The sequence below is a fragment of the Ovis canadensis genome, chromosome 13, assembly GCF_042477335.2.
Source record: "Ovis canadensis isolate MfBH-ARS-UI-01 breed Bighorn chromosome 13, ARS-UI_OviCan_v2, whole genome shotgun sequence".
NCBI lineage: Eukaryota > Metazoa > Chordata > Mammalia > Artiodactyla > Bovidae > Ovis > Ovis canadensis.
In genome coordinates this window covers 94050826-94070204 of record NC_091257.1, presented here as the reverse complement: position 1 = coordinate 94070204, position 19379 = coordinate 94050826, and the positions used below count along the sequence as shown (strand labels likewise).

Here is a 19379-nt window from a genome sequence, read left to right as displayed (position 1 = left end):
TGGGGGAAGGAATTGCTTGTCATCCTGCATGCTGCCTGGCAGAGAAGTTAGTGCAGAGATCAAGTTAGCCAATTACAGGCTAATTCGGAATTAGAAATGGCTCAGGAAGAGGGTGTATTTGATTTCGGGCCTTTTACGATGTTTAGTATAAGTTGAATCCAATCCATATAGGCAATACCTATACCTAGGGTGGTGATAAGAAGTATAACTAAGTGAATTTGAATTTGGAAGAGAAACTGTCACTTTAGAAACAACTTTTGTCTAATTTCAAATAATCAAATATCTAAGTGATAATTCTGGATGGGTATCATGTATAACCTCTTACATTCTCCGAATTTAACCACATTTCAAATGCCCTAACCCTAAGCTGGGCCATCAGCAGTTAAAGTGAGGAGTCCTAATCACCGAAATTCTAGGTGTTGAGTTTTTAAAAGTTAAGAAAGCTAGGATCTTGTTGTAAAGTAGCAATTTCCTCCCTTTTCATTTTAGCAATCTTCTCCCTTTTCATTTTCTATTTTGGGTGGTTGCTAAATACTTGTTGGGTGACTTTTCACGTATTTTTGCAAACAAGAAGGCAGCCTTTATACAAGTCTATCTTTATTTGTAAAAAATAATATACAACTAAAGCTAATTTGATTTTTAAAATCAAAGTTCATTTAGTGATAATGTACATTTTATAATAAAATTGTAGTAAAATACTGACATTTGATAGTTTAAACAAAGTATCATTCATGTAAAAATCATGTTGCATGTAAAATTTAATTAGAAAATTCATAGTTCACAAAAGTACATATATTTTGTTGATAGCTCATGAGGACATTATCATAAACTTACTTAAGATACAGAACAAAATTCACAGTTAGCTTGACATTTAGTACTATAAAATTTTAAGGTGAATCCACTGATATTTTGTTAATAAGGTACACTTGAAACAATTCAGACTACCAATGAATTGACATTTTATTGTATAACCAAGATCTATTGGTTTTACAATATGTCTAGTAATCAATTACTTCACCAATAATTTAAGTGACAGATCCAGTTGAAAAGACCACTGACATATACTTCTGGCAGGACAATTAAAATAAAAAGCACTAGCAGCTTTGATTTCCATTTTCATGAATACATACAAGACAGATCTGTATTTTTACAGTTAAAAGTTGTTCAAAAAGTCAAGCCCTGAAGTATTTCTTCCCCTAAGAGAACAGTTCTGATGTTAAAACTTTGTTAAAAAAAAAAGAGAGAGAGAGAAAAAGAGAGGTAGTATGTGAAAGTATTTTTACTTAAAATGTTGAACCCCTGCACCGCTTGTAATATAAATGAAATGTAACCTCTACTTACTAACATTTTGCCATTCAAGAGTTAAATTGGTAAAACTCAACAGAATGTTAAACCTGGAATGCCATTAAAAAATAGTGGTTAAATAAGTGGAAGAATTTCTATGAATTCAACAAAAAGTACACTGTGTTACATAACATTGTGCAGTTAATAGTTTAGTGATAATATGTTTGGTGGTACAATGTGAACAAAATACGCTGAAGTATTCTGAGTCAAGTGATCTTCATTTAATCACCTTCTCTTCATATACTTTTACCACAGAGAGAAAATATCCTTCAAAACGGAGTCATTCGATTCTTCATTGTTTTAATAGCACACAATTGTTATAAGGTATCCATTCTAGCCCTACCATAAAATTAATCAATAAATAACTCTGAGAGCAACATCATCGGTAAGCCACAGGGAGCTCATGTAGTTCCTACTCTTCTTAGTCTTTATATACAAGCTACGGTAGTGCCTGCGCATCTCATACAACGAAACCAGGCAAGGAACAAAGTTAGCAGCCTCACTCTTACCTTGTTCTAAGTGGATGCATCAGAAAGTAATAAATAGCCTCCTAACATTAATCGAGACACACTCTACCTGTCAAAGGTGAATACTACATGCTTTCCATAACGTGAAGGCAGTGTTCCTACAAACCTCACCAAGGAAAACCCAAAACGTTCATATAAAAAGTGCACAAGGATGTCCTGTGTATAAAAATCTCAGTCTGGGTGTGTTTTTTCTAAATGAGAATCATTCACACTACTCAAACACACTGAAAGGGTATAAAGGCAGACCAACAAAATACACAAACTTAAGAAAGGGATGATTTCCCACGAGAGTCGGAATGAGGACAAGGCATGGGCCAGCCGCCCACATCAGCAGGGGCGATGGAACTGCCGTTCACAACATTTAAGGGATGCCTGAATGGAATGAGTCTGTAAATGTGGAAGTTACAGGAGGGCCAAACGCAGATCTGAAGGACTGCTAGGAGTTTCTTAATTCAGGAACACTGCTTCAGTGCTTTCTAAGTCGAAGCAGCCCCTAAAAAACAGTTGGTTTGATTTCTTAGAAATGGGGGAGGGGGGGAAGCATTTGCAAAAACTGTTACAATTAGCAACAGAGGAACAACATTTAAAAAGTCAAAATAAAATAGGGGGCATATAGGAGCCAAGGTCCCCAAAGTACTGAATTGATAGATTTCTTCACATTAGAAATTAAAAAATATAGTTAAGGGAAAAATTAACCAGGCTCTGCACAGCAGGTTAAATATGCAACCACTTCAAACAGAAACGATCTAGTCCTTAGGGTGTTTAGTTCTGGGAAACGTGCTCCGACATCCAGTGCTCTATAGGCAAAACAGCAGAAGCACATCATTTCAGTAGCAAAGGCCCCTTTGTTTTAGACTTGAATTTACCTTTAACCCACCGAAGTTTATATGAATTATCAAACTATTTCAATAACATTTTAAGCTTGCGAGAGATATATATTTTTTTCATGCCTATCCCAGATCGCTTGTTCAGAGGTATATAACGCTTGCAACTAGCCAAATTTACAAAGAGTCTCCGCGGCATCCTCCTTCAGAAGACATTCAAGCCGTGACGGTCTCATAGTGTGATGACTGTTCCGTCTTCCTCTAAGAGTTTCTGGTCTGGAGCACGCGTTTCGAACTCCGTGTGGGCGCCACCTGCTACCGGTGGTAAGCTCACTTCGTTGGCAGGGATGAAACCGTTCTGCCCAGATTCGAAACTGAGCTCTACCTGCGAGAGCGACTGCAGGCTCTCGGCGCTGGGTGCCGCCCTGGGGATCTGCCGCGGCTCCCCGCTGTCCTCGATGACGATGTCCTCCTCCTCGTCGCTGTCGTCCTCCCCCGGCTCCAGGCTGGGCTCCGGCGGCGGCGCGCAGCTGGGGAGGCTGGTGTCGGTCGACTGGCCGGAGCTGCCCGAAGTCCGGCTGTTGCGGACGACGTTGTTCCTCTGGTTGGCCGGCCGCACCGTGATGATGAGGTTGCGGCTGTTGGCGATCATCATGTCGGTGACTTGGTCAAGGCTCTTCCCGGAGACTTCGATGCCGTTCACCTCCAGGACTTCGTCATTGACAGCCAGCAGCCCCGTGCTCTGAGCCAGGCCCCCCGGCACGAGTCTGGAGATGAAGATGCCCGGGACCTTCTCCAGGCCGTGCGGGGTCACCCGGACGCTGGCCCCGTCCCGGATGTAGAAGCCCAGCGGTTTCTCTGTGCCGTACTTGTAGAGACGCACCCGGCGGTGCGTTTCCGGGAGAATGTCCACGTCGATGATGGAAGACACAGGTCGGAAGTCCTGGGGCAGGCTGATGACGATGTGCGGCTTTTTTCTGTGGTTGTCGGGCCGCAGCACGTTGGTTAGAACATTCTTCTTCTTGATTAGTGTGTCTGTACCAAAGGCACTGTAGTCTGCTTCTTCTGTTCAAACAAATAAAATAAAATAATTATAGGAATGCTATGAAAATACACGTTTATCTATGGTGGAATCTGTACAGAAAGGGCAACTCCAAACATATTTGGTACAGAAACAAAACTCGTTAAATATTAGCCCGTTTCTATCAGATAAAAAACGGAGAGCAGTAGGAAGACATGCTGTGCCAGGAAAAACCACTAGGGGGCCCTCTCAAGTATTCCCCGTGAAATAACCCCTAACCCAAAGTTGAGGTTAGATTTTATGAAGCTCAAGGATTTTATGAAACATTAAATACGGCACATGAAATTCTGATAAGCCTCACACACACGTTCTCACACCATTTATAACAAGTTATCTGCACTGTATTTTCCCTACATTTGTTCAAAACCCTCCAATTTGCATGTTTATATTTGACTTAATGACATGAAATTGGACACTTCTGAAGCTCAAATACCTGTTTTAGAGGTTGGGCAGACCGTACAGACAGATCTCTTTTTATGGTGCCTCACAGATAATTCTTTTTTTTTTAAACAAACTGAAGGTCTGTGGCAACCCTGCGTCGAGCAAGTCTCTGAACGCCATTTTTTCAACAACACTTGTTCACTTTGTGTCTCTGGGTCACAGCTGGTTCACTCTTGCGGTATTTCAAACTTGTGATTGTTGATGTCACTATCACAAAAAGATGATGACTCACTGTGGGCTCAGGTTACATTTTTTTCTTTTAAGCTAAAAGGTATTTTAAAATGAAGTGTTTTTTTTAGACATAATGCACTTATTTGTGCCAACATTCACGTGACTCACTCTATTGAGATAATCGCTTTACTGAACCCACAATATATCCAAGGTCCGCCTGTAATTTAGTGTAATGGATAACACACATAAAATCACAATGAAATTAAACGAACGTGTATCAAACACAGAATTCTGGTCTTCTGCAAGTACACTCTCCCTCAGTTTTCTGGGCAAGTTCGTAATCTTTAATTTTCCCACTTTTCACAGAGGCTGAGCTGAGACAGACACAACAGGTAGGGGGAGGGTTCTGGCAAAGCTGAGCGCACCTGCCCCGTTAACCGCGTGGCTTCTCTTGCTCCAGGCAGCTTCTCTTCAAGGACTGTGGGAATCTGTGTGGCCAGTCCAGCTTGTCAGAGAGTCTTGTATTTTTAGGTTTAAAAAAATCTTCCCATTTTAAAATGCTGCACCCAATTAAATAACTACAATAACCTGTTTAAGCAAAGTAACACCTGGGAGTGGGGAGTGACTTATTCTTCAAGTCAGCTACTGATTATTTCTGATGTCAAATAGGGAGAACAGGACATTAAAACGTGATCTTACATCGCACAGCGGGAGGTCGACAGCCTACAAGCCACACACCTCATCAGAGGATGAGGCAACAGCATTAACAGCAGTCACAGAAGGTGAAACCACGTTTCAAAAATAGAGTGAGGATGAACTAAAAAGAATCTCCAAGGATTAAAAACATTAATAAGAATTTAAAAAGACAAAAGTACCCCCACCACCCCAAGAACTAAAGTCCTAGTCTCAACCAACACTACAGAGCGACAGGAACGCCACCAGCCTGTGTCTGCAACACGGCTTCCACCTCCAGTTTCTTGTCCCCTTATTGACTCTCAGCCTCCTTATTGATGACTACATTAGCTTCACTTCATAGGAAGTTAAGGGTACAAACAGGAGTAAAAGTTGGAGAAGACTCTTGAGAGTCCCTTGGACTGCAAGGAGATTTAACCAGTCCATCCTAAAGGAAATCAGTCCTGAATATTCATTGGAAGGACTGATGCTGAAGCTGAAAGTCCAATACTTTGGCCACCTGATTCGAAGAGCTGACTCATTTGAAAAGACCCTGATGCTGGGAAAGACTGAAGGCAGGAGGAGAAGGGGATGACAGAGGATGAGATGGTTAGATGGCATCACCGACGATGGACATGAGTTTGAGTAAACTCCGGGAGTTGGTGATGGACAGGGAGGCCTGGCGTGCTGCAGTCCATGGGGTCACAAAGAGTCGGACACGACTGAGCGACTGAACTGAAGGGTACAAAATACGTTACAGGCAGAAGACTGGCCCAGTTTTCTTACTAGACCAGCAGTGCGCACGTCCACGTCATTCAGGGAATGCTAAGTGAACACTGTGTGTCAGAGCCTGGAGAACTTCAGCGATGTTTCCTCAGGGTGCCTGAACACTCCTCAGAAGCTAGTTTCAGAGAAATGTACAAGACCAGGGGTACCTAATTTGGGGGCACTTTTACCACCCAGGGATAATTTTGCTTCACTTATGGAGAAAGTATTTACACTGTGTTCTTACAAAGACAGAAATTTATTTATAATTTGGCTTGGGAAATAAATCCACTGACAAAAACAATCTTTGGGGCAAAATGTGGCCAAAAATCTTTCAACAATCTTCTCCTGTATTCATTCAGAACTGTATGTGTCATTTTATAATCAATTAAGAAAGCTCACACAATTTTTACGTGGGAAATTTTGGACAATACAGAGAACAAAACCAAGTTGCCTACATACCTACTCATGGGAAACCTGACCAAGAGACCCTCCCCCAATCTGCATGATTTGGCATAGCCTCCAGACTCTGTTTGAATGCTCTCTGCTAAATTCTCAAAAGCAATATGCTCCAGTACAAAGGCACCTTTGTTCCCCCATCTAGCTAATCAGTTTCCAGCCACTGGGAAAAGAAATATTTGGCAGAAAGCCAGGGTGCAGGGTGTCAGTTTAAAGTGTAAAGGTGAACGCACACAGGGCCCAGAGCTGCTGCTCCACCTGAGCACGTCTGTCACAGCACAAAACTCGGAATGGGGCCGAGGGTTGGAAACCTGGCTCACGGCAACCTTTCACTTGCATAAACCCAGGCTGACGCAACAGCGCGTGATACCGGCTCGTGCAGCAACGCCTCACCTATCCCGAGCCTGACAAGCTCAGCTCACCAAGATGGATGAGGACCTCCACCTGGAATGCCGCCGAACAGCCAGGCTGGATGTCTCACTTCCTTACACACAGAAAGCTCCTGTTGCTTTAGTCACCGAGAGGGAGCCCTGTAGGCCCTCCCTCTGAGCCTCTTATTATTTAAACATTAATCCCCAAACCCCTGGTTACCTCATTCCTCAGCTCAAAGTCATGAATCAGGACTGAGGGTCCACTAGTGAGTGGCAGGCGCAGACACAAAAATAGAAGCCTACAGCGAATATGAAGCAAACCTCACGACGAACAAAGTATTTCTACAAATCCCAGAAACGTCCCTGCACAGTTAACAAAACAGCGACCGTTCCTGGGAGAGTCATCAAGAAAGTTTAAGACCACGATCTGTTTCAGGTTCTGCTGGAAGACATGGAAGAATTAAATAGTTTGGGGAACTCCTCTAGTCAAGGGGTGGACAACCTTTTTCCTGTAAAGAGTTGTACCATAAATATTTCAGGGTCCTGTAAGTCACACGATCTCTGTTGTAAAAGCAGCTGCAGGCAATACAGAAGGGAGTGAGCATGGGTGTTTCCATGAAAACTGTTACAAGACAGCCAGCGAGCCCAAGTTTGCCAACGTTTGTTCTCATCCAAAATGGTTAAAATGAAATAGATGTGGCAGCTTTTTAAAAGGATTAAACATCACTCAAAGCAGTATTCAAGTTCTGCAGATCCCTTCAGTTTCTAATATAAGAAAAATCAACCACCAGCTACTTAAGCAGCACCTACTGCTGCGTGGCCAAGCCTTGCGCTCTGTGCCACAGATCCAACACAAACTGCGCGGAGGCACTCGGCTTTCCAGGTGTTCACAGACTAACAGAGACGGCAATTGACTGAGAACCGGAAACCATTATGATTACAGAGGTGCCAAGAGCTGTGAAGTACCCTGGGTTGAGGGAGCCTGTCAGTGGGTGTACAAGGGCACTGCCAGCCTTGCTCAGGGAAGTGAAGCTTATGCTGAGACTGGAAAAGAAACAGCAGCTCACCGGGTAGGAGGGAGGGGAGCAGGGAGGAGCTAGAGCCAAGTCAGCAGACAGGGCCCTGCAGACAGACACTGGCCCCCAGGGGAAGTGGGGAGGGTTCCGGACTTCAGCCTAAGGCCAAAGGGAAGAAACCCCAAGGATTTTCTGGCTGCGAGCTGGAGAAGGGACCTGCGGGGCAAGGTAGGAGGCTACTGCGGGCGATTCAGGATAGCGCCTGGCCTGGAGCAGAGGCAATGGGGATGGGGAGATAAGCCTGAAAAATAATTAGAGCGCAGTTTCAATAGGCTTGGTGACGGGCTGATTGAAAAAAAAAAAAGGACGTGTCAAAGGAGCCGGGTTTCTGACAGAAGCAACTGGTGTCGACTGTGAGAGGTTTCTCTGCAGTTTCTTTTTATTTCACTTAATTTTATTTCTTTTGTTAAACTATTTTTTTTTACAACTATTAAAATGTATTTTCCTTAGGTCCCTGGTGGCTCAGAGGTTAAAGCATCTGCCTGCAATGCGGGAGACCTGGGTTCGATCTCTGGGTTGGGAAGATTCCCCTGGAGAAGGAAATGGCAACCCATTCCAGTATTCTTGCCTGGAGAATCCCATGGACGGAAGAGCCTGGTGGGCTGCAGTCCACAGGGTCGCAAAGAGCCGGACACAACTGAGCAACTTCACTTTACTAGGCCATTTCTGAATTAAACCCAACTCATTAAAAGATAACCTTAAAACACATCTCCCAAGTCACATCTACTACACGGCAGAGTTCTAAGAGGTGGCTGAAGGGCCACCCGGTTCCAGGTATCTGGGCCATAAGGCCGTGTCATAAGACAGACGAGGCTTAAAGCAAGACCAGAAGTGTCCCCAACATGCTCCTTTGACAAAACCTGCAGTACACGTGTTTGTCTGATGGCATACAAAAACAGTCGGCGGCAATGTGGCAAGAAGCTGTGGTGTAGGTATCCTGATCAGATCTGGCGAGGAGTCCACGCGTGTCAGTGGGGTTCAGACCTGGCTGATCATCAGGATGAGCTTTGGAAAAAACACACATTTCCCTGGCCATCCTCTAAACCTACAGGGATGACCTGAGTACTTTTACTGGGTTTTTTTGCTGGAATACAGTTGTTTTTCTTTTAAAGGTGTAACCTTTAAATATTGTCTAAGATTGTTTTCCATACAACAACCACCTGTACAAGAGAAGGAAAACTCTTTTTCCCTCAAATAAATAAGGAAATTCTAAACTCCAACAGGGCGAAGGGGGAGGGCAAAAGACCTGGGAATCCTCTCTGAAAATAACTTTTAAGATATCAAGTTTTTCTGTTTTGATCCTTGCTTCTACGATAACAGCCCTAGAAACAGTGCCTAGGGTTTTCCCCTCTAACGACAGATGGCTGTAAAACACAAAACTTTTCAAGATACGCAATAATGTGGCCTCCAAAATCACGCTATGAAGTTCAGAGAAACCTTACTTGATACAGTGTACCAGATTTTAACAGGTCACATGGTTTCAAATTTTAAAATTGTTTTTCTGTCTGTCTTTTTGCGCCACATCAAGTGCAACCCACTGCCCTGCTGATTCCTAAACTGGAGCCGCGGACCAGAAACACAGAAAACGTTATCATTAAGCAATAAAAAGTAACTATACTTAATATCATGTTTTATATTAGTTTCCTGAATTTAATGCTCATTAAAGATTACGTAGAATCAGCGTTCTACTCAAGCATCTGTCCAGCTTTGTTTAAAAGAAAAAAAGTATCGCCACGAACTGCAGGGCACTGCATAACTCTGTAAGACCACAAACACGTTAACGCTGCCTAAGTCAGGTGATTCCAGGTCTCCAGGGGGCAATCTGGTAAACGTGGGGCGGTGGGGGCCCTAGCTGGGGTGGTCGGAAGAGGCCCCTCTGAGACAGCCACCCGCACTGAGGCCTGAGGGCAAGCAGGCAGCCTCGGGCTGAGCTGCAGGAAAAGCGTTCCTTATGGAGGAACAGCACGTGCATGCCCGGAGGCGGCGGCAAGCGCACCCAGGCTGGTGGGCAGTCGGGGGGTGGCGGAAACCCAGCCAGCGGGGCTGTCGTGGTTCTGGAGAGGAGGACGGGGGAAGGGGAGGACGAGGATCTGTGGGCCCAGATCAGGAAGGTTCTTGCTCTGCGCGCGATGGCAGCCACTGGAAGGTTTTAAGTGGGAATGAATCGACTGACTGACTTTGCATTTTTTGCTTAAGTCATACTTGTATTAAAAACAAAAATCGGCTGCTGAACACACCACCTTTTTCTAAATCAAATTCTAAGCTATGAATCCTACTGGACACCTACCTCTGCTGCACAGAAAACTTTCTCTTCACTGTGTTTACTTCCAAAGTCCCTTTTTGAAGAAGGGACTAGCAGAAGATAACCACCCTTCAAAGAGGCTGGGATAAATCCTATGAGTGTTACAATGCCAGTAACATAAACATGTGATCGTATAATCCACAGCCTATAATCTTTTTAACAAAGGGGATAATCCAACAAGTTTGTCAGATGGCAGTAGTTTAAAAATAGTCATTCTACATTTAAATACACTTCCAAATAGCAACTAAATTTGTAATGAAAATTACAACTGCTAACAAGGAAGGCCCTTTATTCAACAATAATGGCTTAAATTATTCTGTTTAAACTGACGAGTCCACTCACGTCTTGTCTTCACTGGCGTCCTCTTCTCCAACATTCTATGCATAGCTTTCTAATAACTAGCCCTGGTCTTCGTCTCTGCTAGCTTTTCTGTATACTCCCAAAAATTTCAACTATCGCTTTCTGCAGACTTTCAACTCTTTGCCCACCATTTCTGATTTTGTGCATGACAAGGCTGAAACTCACCAGCCAGATAAGCTTTTTTTCTGGCCTAAGAGGAAACCAGTTTTCCTTCTGACTCAATCTCTCTTCCAAACTGTGCCTGTTTTATGGCCCTGTCCCAGCAATCAGGCTCGAGTCCAACAAGCTATCTTCTGCTGGACGACTCCTGAGCTCTCTGACATCTGGTGAGGAGCGTGGTGCCTCTCAAGTCCTCCCCTTTATCTACCTCACCTCGTCTCCTGCTGGGGTGGAAGCGGGCAGCGTCTCTCAGCTGCCTGCTACTCACTCAGATTCATCCTCAACAGCCCACGAGTCTTCCGGAGTAACATCCTAGCTGTACCAGGCTCCTGTCACTTACTGAGGAAACCCGTCTCAGGGGTCTCTGGGAAAACGAATTTGTGTGATTCTAACTATTTCGTAAATAGTCAGGTGGTACAGACCTAAGTTACCCTACCTACCCTCGGAGGTCTCTTTTGTTGGTGGACTTGAGTTCCTCCAAACCCAGAAGCAAAGATACACAATCAGTGGAATTTCAGAGCCCTGGGAGTGGTCCAAAGCTTATCAACTGGTTTGAAATAAAGTTTCGCCTTCAAGGGTAATCTCAGCCCACTCTCTGACTGCTCTGGGTCGGTTTACAAGCACAGTCAGGCTTTAATCATCCCACCAGTGCTGGGCTGGAGGCTGTCATGCTGCCTTTCCAAACCTCCTCATTTTCCAAAGACAAAGGAAGCAGAAGCATGCATGGCGCCCATCTACAGGCAGACACAGAGACACACACGGAAGAGGCCACAAAGGCAAAACAAATCTTTTTAGGGCTTTTAAAAGTCAAAATACGTTGCAGTGCTTGCCATATACAGTGGTTATTTAAAACTTTCTTCTGCAAGACCAATTATCAATGTTTACATTCCTCCAAAATGATGACTTACTAATTTTCAGATAATTAACTAATTGTATTTTCTGTGAGAAACACCTTAGAGGAAAGCCAACAGTTAGAGGAGGCCTAGTACACGCCAAGGCTCTGCACTGAGCTCAGTTAAACCCCCAGCAATGCCATGAGATGGCACGTTCCTCCTGTAGATAAAGACACTGCAACCCGGAAGCACTGAGCTCAGTTAAACCCCCAGCAATGCCATGAGATGGCATGCTCCTCCTGTAGATAAAGACACTGCAACCTGGAAAAGTAAATAGCTTTCCGTCAAGTACCTAGTAAGTAGTAAACACAGTATTTCAAAGTTGTGACTCTTTGTGGCCCCATGAATTGCAGCCCTCCAGGCTCCTCTGTGCATGGGATTTTCCAGGCAAGAATACTGGAGTGGGTTGCCATTTCCTCCTCCAGGGGATCTTCCTGACCCAGGGATCCAACTCATGTCTGTTGCATCGGCAGGCGGGTTCTTTACCACCAGAGTCACCTTATGTACGTATACGTAAGTCGCTCAGTCGTGTCCGACTCTCTGCGACCCCATGGACTGCAGCCTGCCAGGCTCCTCTGTCCAGGCAAGAATACTGGAGTGGGCTGCCATTTCCTTCTGCAGAGGATCTTCCCAACCCAGGGATCGAACCCAGGTCTCCCGCGTTGTAGGCAGATGCTTTTACCTTCTGAGCCACCAGGGAAGTCGAGAATGTTTCTCTGACTCCAAAGCCACACTCTTCCTACCACATCTTTCTGAATGGACAAAATCACATTCAACGCGAAGATTCAATATATTCCTAATTTCCATTAAGAAAAAGAATCTAAAGGTTTACAAAGTAATCACAACTTTCTAAAGTGCACTTAATTAAGTGTAAAGATGTTAATAAACCAATAATATCACAGATGTCTTAACTCACTTGTTAATTTGCTAATAAGATTCACATAAAATGTCTAATTCCTTAAATTTGTGGCAAACTCTGTATATCCTATCAATGAGGAAAATTAACAACTTCTAATTCTCAAACAACTTCTCTGGATGTTGGTACTTACCCTTTTTCTGTATAAAGATCCTAAGCAGTGGGTTGGCCGTTGAAACAGCTTTGTGATAATTGTCGTCATTATTTATAGGTAGTAAATCGCCATGGATGTCTGCATAGCCTACTAAAACGTCAACATTGGGTATTTTATGAACATGTTGCAGTAATCCATAAAACTCCTCAAACTTTCCAGGTTTTGATCTTTCCAGTGAAAACCGGCGAAATTCAGCTCCAAACTACAAACAAACATATTAACTTTAAAACAGGATCCAATCTTACAAGGCATGACATAGAAAAATTCACAGATACGAGTTTCCTTTAATAAAGAAGACAGTTTCAACCACACAGTCGAAACCTCACTGAAAGTGAAAGTTGCTCAGTCATGTCTGACTCTTTGCGACCCCATGGACTATACAGTCCATGGAACTCTCCAGGCCAGAATACGGGAGTGGGTAGCCTTTCCCTTCTCCAGGGGATCTTCCCAACCCAAGGATCGAACCAGGTCTCCAGCACTGCAGGCGGATTTGTTACCAGCTGAGCCACCAGGGAAGCCCCTAGAAACCTCATTATCTGGAGATAAAACGGCCTAGGGGAGACACAGAAATGTGCCTGCTCACTGCTGTATCTCTGAAGGGCATCCCCTTCAAGAGATGCAGGTTCGACTTAATCCCCGGGGTACCCAGGCCCCACTGGGGACTGTCCTGCAGAGTGACTCAGCTCAAACAAACCCTGTGTGGAGTCCGGATCCTGACAACAGTCTTCCCTCCTCACTCAGGCCACGGGGTAACAGAGATGAGCCTAAGTCTTTATTTTGACTGTCAGCAAAAAGCATCCAGGTTTCTTCCCCAATCAAAGGAGTAACAGCTTCATAGGAAGTGGCAGGAATTAACTGCAGCACAAGCAAGCAGGACTTTGAACTTCTTGGCATCAAGGCGCCATATGAATGGAGGCATATTATAGAAGAAATGAGTCTAAAGACAGGAAGTGTCTTCCGTATGTTAATCTTAAAAAAAAAGGCACTTTTATTAATACATTAAATATATGTCGTACAACCATCCAATTAATGCAAAAGTGTTTATGTGCTTGGCACAGTGCTAGGCCCTAGAGAATGAAAGGCTCGGGCCTGCACCCGAGCTCAGCAATTAGTGGGTAAAGAGAATAATTATATGAGCGGTATTAAGGAACCACACAAACAGGGAGGACAGTACTTCCATCATACCCAGTATTTATCCTCACAATTCTCATACTCACATCTGCTTCCCTACTCTAGAACCCAAATGCCGCATGATTTCGGTGGTTCTTATCTGACACGAAGGACTGGCTTCATCCAGTCCATAACAAACAGGATCTGTGACCTACTATGGAACCAGCACAGCATTTCCTCAAATGTGGAAACCTAAGAAAGATTCATCAGCCTTCCTCAAAAAGTGCCCCAGTCACACACATTTGGGAAATGCTATATAACTATAATCATGCTCTTGGGAATCACTGGGGAGACCAGTTATTAAAGGCGAGGTAAAGCCCTGGGGTTGATTAAAACAGAAAAAATTTTCAAAACAAACTGTGTGCCAAATTTATTTGACCACTGAATTCCTTTTTCCTCTAAGTATCTATTATTGGATAGTAACACTAGCTGTACTACCAACAAGGCCTTAAACATCATGCAGGCAAAGTCCCTACTGGAATTATTTGGTTACAAATGTGTCCGTTCACATCCCAAGGGTCCCTTGGGCTCGCTGGATTCACCTCTTTTGTTATGGCAAGTGTATCTGCCTCGCTTATACCCACACTATTTGCTAGTTTTCAATTAAAATGAAAACTCACTGAAACCACCTCTTACTTCTAATAAATTAAAAGTTTCCGAAACACATTCCTCAAACGTAAACACTAACATTTGTCAAGAAAATAAGGTGACTCACACCTAAAGCACTCAAAAAGTTTAGTCACACCTTCACGTTTCAAAGTAAATAAAAACTGAGGAACACCCTTCATATCAGAGTCAGTCTTATGATGTTATCAAAAGTCATAGTTTCTCCTCCATTTTCTTTATTCTGGTATCGCAACATCCCAGTGCATTCTGATTCATCCCCAGGTTTTATTACTTCCCCTGGTGAACGGGAGTAACAGCTAATAATTGAATATTTTAGGGCTGCAATGTTTTTGCTAAAGCTTGTGGATAAAAATTCTTTGCTCGACACTTTTTTTTTCCTCTTGCTTAAATGTTATGATAAAAACAATGGGAAATTGTAAGGCTTCACAGTAGATGTGCCCTTTTGCAAAGTTAGCAGAAAAAAAAGAGAAATTGTTATGATTCTTGCAGCACAACAGGATTAAGAGAACTTTTTACCACGTGAAAAAAAATACAAAAATAGAGATAAAATTAAGACTCAATCAACAACTATTCAAACTTTTTTTTAGCCTGGTCTAGTTTGGCCTGGTCATGGGGATGGACACCCATCACCCAGCATTTTTAGGTACAACACTTTAGAAATGTAAACTTGATTTTAGTATTGGTTCCCCATGAATAATAACCAGGAAATGTACAGCTCAATGACTATTCCAGGTCTTTGACATCCAAGACTGCTGAAGGACATCTCCTTGATTATTAATAGCTCTCTCAACTCTATAGATACAGGAAGATAAATGTTACCAGAAAGTTACTGTAAAGAAAAGTCACATGGTAACTGGTATCACAACTTAACTATACTTATATTTGCATGATCCATTACTTTATTTGTACCATTTTCTCCTTCCATGAGCAAAGACATGACGTTGACAACTTGCTTTTTATGTAGAAGAAAAAGAAATCCTGAAATGTGGATCTGCATACCACAGAGTTGGGGTCACAACCTCTTCCTTATCAACTTTGTAAAAAGCTGTAATATTACCACCAAAGCAGTGAAAATGGACATATTGTTTCACCTATCTGTCCAAATATTGTTTAAATGGTGAAGATGTCAAGTGCTTTTCTTTAACCCCTTAAAAATAAATGTACAGTTAAAACACAAGGTGTCAGAGACGCACTGGAAACTGTACCTCCCCTGTGCCTACTGATCAGCAGCTAGAATGAGTGGGACCCTTGATTCTGTTTAAGAGCTACGGTTTACCAGAAGAGCAGGCCAAATATATAATGGGTAGTGTGGGAAAGATTCACAAACCAGTTGACAGAAGAGAAGCATGGAAAGCCTGAAATTCTAGTCCCTACACGCTCAAGGTTTCCTAATCTGAAAGATAAATTACCATTTGACTGTATTTAATCAGAGCACCTAGAATCCCTACTCATTTTTTTCCTATGATAAAAAGTTAAAGACTTGCTACCAAGATTAGGACCACAAACTGAATTTTAAGATTATGCAATATCGTGTTTTTCTTTTCTTAACCTCAACTCCCACAAACCCAAACTAGATTTATAACAGAAATGCTGTGAGAAGGTTCAACCATTGGCCACAGAACCACTACTACCACTATATGCTAGAGGAAAAACTCTCTATATATTTTGTTATCTTAACTCTTAGTTCAAGCATGTCACTTCAATTTGCCATGGCAATTCCATGGAGGACACAGGAGACAGTGTATTTCTGAACCTGCTATATTTCTGTTCTTATTAAGCAGAAGGGTTTTTGAAATTAGTACCTACTGTGATACCAGTTAAGTTGAAAATGATGTCTTAAAATGTTAAAAATGAATGCAGATCTCAGTTATGGCAACTTACAGGACTTCACTTATCAACTCCAGATAATAAAAACCCTTCTACCCCAGAGAGCCTTCCTTACTCTCCACTGAAAATCACTCCTTGATTTTGCGTTCTCCCTTCTACCCCATCCCTGTTATCTTATATTCAGTAAGGTTTCATTATTTTTGAAGTTAATACGCTTTTCCTTTTCTCCTACTCTTCCCTGTGTCTTGATCTTTCCAACTCTTATTTTAAACGTTCAGGGGGCTCAGCTCCGTGTGCTCTCTTTAGTATTCCAGAAGGCCTAAAACTTATCTTGTAAAAAGGGCTTTAAGGTTTTGTCATAAAAAGCAGAGCTTGTTGAAGTCAAAACCTTTCTGAGCCCCTGTCTTCTCCGAGAATCAGACTAGATTATCTAAGTCCCTTCTGGCTCTTCAATTCATGAAATGCTTGCTTGAGAATGTTCTTGGGGCTGCCGATCGTCTTCAAATTCCAGCTCAAAACCTCCCTTAGAAAGCATTCCCTCACTAATCCCGATACACTGTCCTGCTCAGGGAGCCTTGCAATTTAGGAATTCAGAGGATACCCACACGTTGTCATCGGCAGATGGGCATACCGTTGGTCAAGAGGGAAAAAACACTTGACCTGAAAGAGTAGCAGGATGGAATGAGAAGGGCATCCAAACTCAAAACTGGTAAGTGCCACTCACCCGAAAGGTGACAGTGTTCACTTTACAAGATTCAATGCATACCAAAGTTCGTGTTCGAAAAATCCCTACAGGAAGCAAAGGCTAACTTTTACATTTGGGTGACTACGGATGTTTCAAACTCTTTACTCACATGCCAGAAGGCAGAATTCCTCCAAACCTTTCGTACCACGTTGCGCTCGCTCAAATGCCCCCCCATCCTCGGGTATGCCTTGGGCCTGACTCCCATCCTTGAAGGGGAATGATTTCTCACGGAAGGGGATTAAGCGCTCGGCGGGGCTCCTGCCTTACCTGGGGGCGGGAGCGGACACAAGGCTCCCCCCCCCCGCCAATCCTCGGCAAGTTCATTCCCCACCGTCTCCAGCCCCCAAGTCCCCCCAGCGCGGCCCCGGCGGCCCCATACACCCGGCCAGCCCCTGGGGGCCCCAGGCCCGGTCACTGCGGCCCCCCGCCCCCGGGGGCCCCCAGCTTGCCCGGGCCCGCGCACCTTGCTCTTCACCTCCATGGTGCCCAGGCAGCCGCTGCCCGCCCCGTGCCGGTGGCCGCGGTTCATCCTGAGGCCGGGCCCGCGGCGGCCTCCTCCAGCCGGGCCGCCCCTCGGGGGCGCGCGGGGCGAGTGCGCGGCCGGCGGGCTCGGGACGCGGCGGCGGCGGCGGCGGCGGCGGCCCGGGCTCCTCCTCACAGGCACCTGCAGAGGGGCGGCCGCGGCTCGCGTCTCCGCGCCAGGCCCCGCTCGGCTGGCTCCTCACGCTGCAGGACCGAGGGTCGGACTGGCGGCGCGGCGGGCGGGGACGCGGAGCCCGCCCTCCCGGCCTCGGCGGCGGCCGCGACGGCGGAGGCGGCGGAGGGGGCGGAGCGGCGGGGACACGCGCCGCAGCCTCGCTCTCGGCTGCCGGCCCCGCGCGCGCGCGCGCGCTCCCTCCCCTCAGGCCGGGCCGCCGCCGCGGCGCGTGCGCGCGCTCACCTGCAGCCTCCGCCGAAGCCTCGGCAGCCCGCGCTCCGCCCCCACCCAATGGGAAGCGCGCACCTGCGCCCGCGGCGCCAACCAATCGGTACCCGCCTCGCGCCGCGCGTGGGCGGGGCCTCCTGCTCGAAAAGCCCGCCTGCCGCCGTTCGATTGGTCCCGCGCGGCGAGGGAGGGGTGGGATCACCTGAAGCCGGGAGGGGCGCTCCGGACCCCGCAGGCGAGCTCCAAAGCGCATGCGCGGGTCCTGGAGTTTCCGCCCAGCGAAGGCCGGCCGGAAGCGCGAGCGCACCTGGAGACGCGCTGGGATGGGTGGGCCTTTAGCGCACGCGCGGGCGCGCGCCTGGTTGCTCTGTACCCGGCTGGAGCTCGCGCTCCGCCGGGGCGTGGGGCACTCTTCCCGGCTAGTTGCTGGGCGCTGCGGGGCTGCAGGCTTTCTGCACCGCCTTCCACTTTGGGATGCTGCAGCCTCCTACAACGCCCCTCCGTCACCCATTTGCGTCCTTTAGTCGTCTGGCTGCAACTCGGATTGCAAAATTCCAGTTTTCCCGCCTCTGTAACAGTAACTGGAGAAAAATCGCAGGGCTCTACTGGCTTAATGTCGTTGGTAGAGACTTTCTGCAGTCCAGTCAGGTCCCGTGGGATCGAGTAGGCGCTGGGAGGGCTGGGAAATGGGCAAAGGCCGGGGATGGATCCTCGAAGGTCCGTACTTCTAGATCGGCCCTCCAGGGATTCCCCGCCCCCCTTGTCTTTTAAATTTATGTTTAACCTTTGAGGATCTTCCTCTCCCTCCAGCCATTTCTGGGCTATTCACTGTGTCCACCAGTGACAGCCGCCAGCTTGTGTTTTGTCTGTCCCTCCTGTGGAATGACCAAGCTATGTTCTTGATAACAGAAGACTGAATCCTTCTCTTTAAATGCTCAGAGCCGAGTTTTTCCTCTCAGGGATCCTTTGCAGCACTGGCAGTGCTGGGGTGGTGAGGAGGAGAGCCCCAGAGCCCCCCACCCACCTGCAGAGGGGCTCATCACAGAACTGTAGAACTCTCCTGTGAGCTGGACCTGGGCCTGCGGAGGGCAGTTCTAACCTGAAATGGCCAAGAACAGCTGGCTAGGGTGCTGCATTCGGCTAGAGCGCCCTGGGCCTTTCTCGCCCCGTCCCTGCCTTCATCCGTCCTCACACGGGCACCCCTCCTTCCCAGCCCTTTTGTCAAGTTCCAGGTTCCCCATGTATTTTGGAGAAGGACAGCTCTGAAAGGCAGTGACCCCTCTGTTTTGCTCACTGTGACTTCGAGTAGTAGCATCTGCCTGAGTGCTCGCAGGTACTCAGCTCTGTCTCTGCGGGGTGCTGGAGCTGGGGAGGATGGCTTCTCCATATTTACATAGCCCCACCTGAGTTCAAAGGTGGGCTTCTCATCTTCCCCCTCTGAAGGGTGCAGTTCACCAAGTATTTGTGGCAGAATTTAAAATTGTTCTGGCCATTTTGGGTGGAAGTCCAGAGGGAAGGGGCACCATCCCAAGCTGAATCATTGTAAAATCTGCCTTCTCGACCTCCTGTT

At 45.8% G+C, this 19379-nt stretch overlaps 1 protein-coding gene and 1 long non-coding RNA gene across 3 annotated transcripts; one reads left to right on the top strand and one right to left on the bottom strand.

Moving 5' to 3' along the window:
• Nucleotides 1-580: 580 nt before the first annotated feature.
• On the bottom strand, nucleotides 581-18873 carry PARD6B (par-6 family cell polarity regulator beta). 2 transcript variants are annotated; one of them, XM_069547040.1, is made up of 3 exons: nucleotides 18012-18873; nucleotides 12495-12717; nucleotides 581-3760 (listed from the first exon to the last, which is right to left on the bottom strand). In XM_069547040.1, the coding sequence occupies exons 1-3, from the start codon at nucleotides 18060-18062 to the stop codon at nucleotides 2928-2930; spliced, it is 1107 nt and encodes a 368-aa protein (XP_069403141.1). In that variant the 5' UTR covers nucleotides 18063-18873; the 3' UTR covers nucleotides 581-2927. The 2 variants fall into 2 exon arrangements, with proteins under 2 accessions (XP_069403141.1, XP_069403140.1); XM_069547039.1 differs by lacking the exon at nucleotides 18012-18873 and adding an exon at nucleotides 17348-17865.
• LOC138417229 (uncharacterized) lies at nucleotides 8586-9353 on the top strand. The gene is made up of 2 exons (XR_011248041.1): nucleotides 8586-8659; nucleotides 9260-9353. It is a non-coding gene; the product is annotated as an uncharacterized lncRNA (long non-coding RNA).
• Nucleotides 18874-19379: the final 506 nt, after the last annotated feature.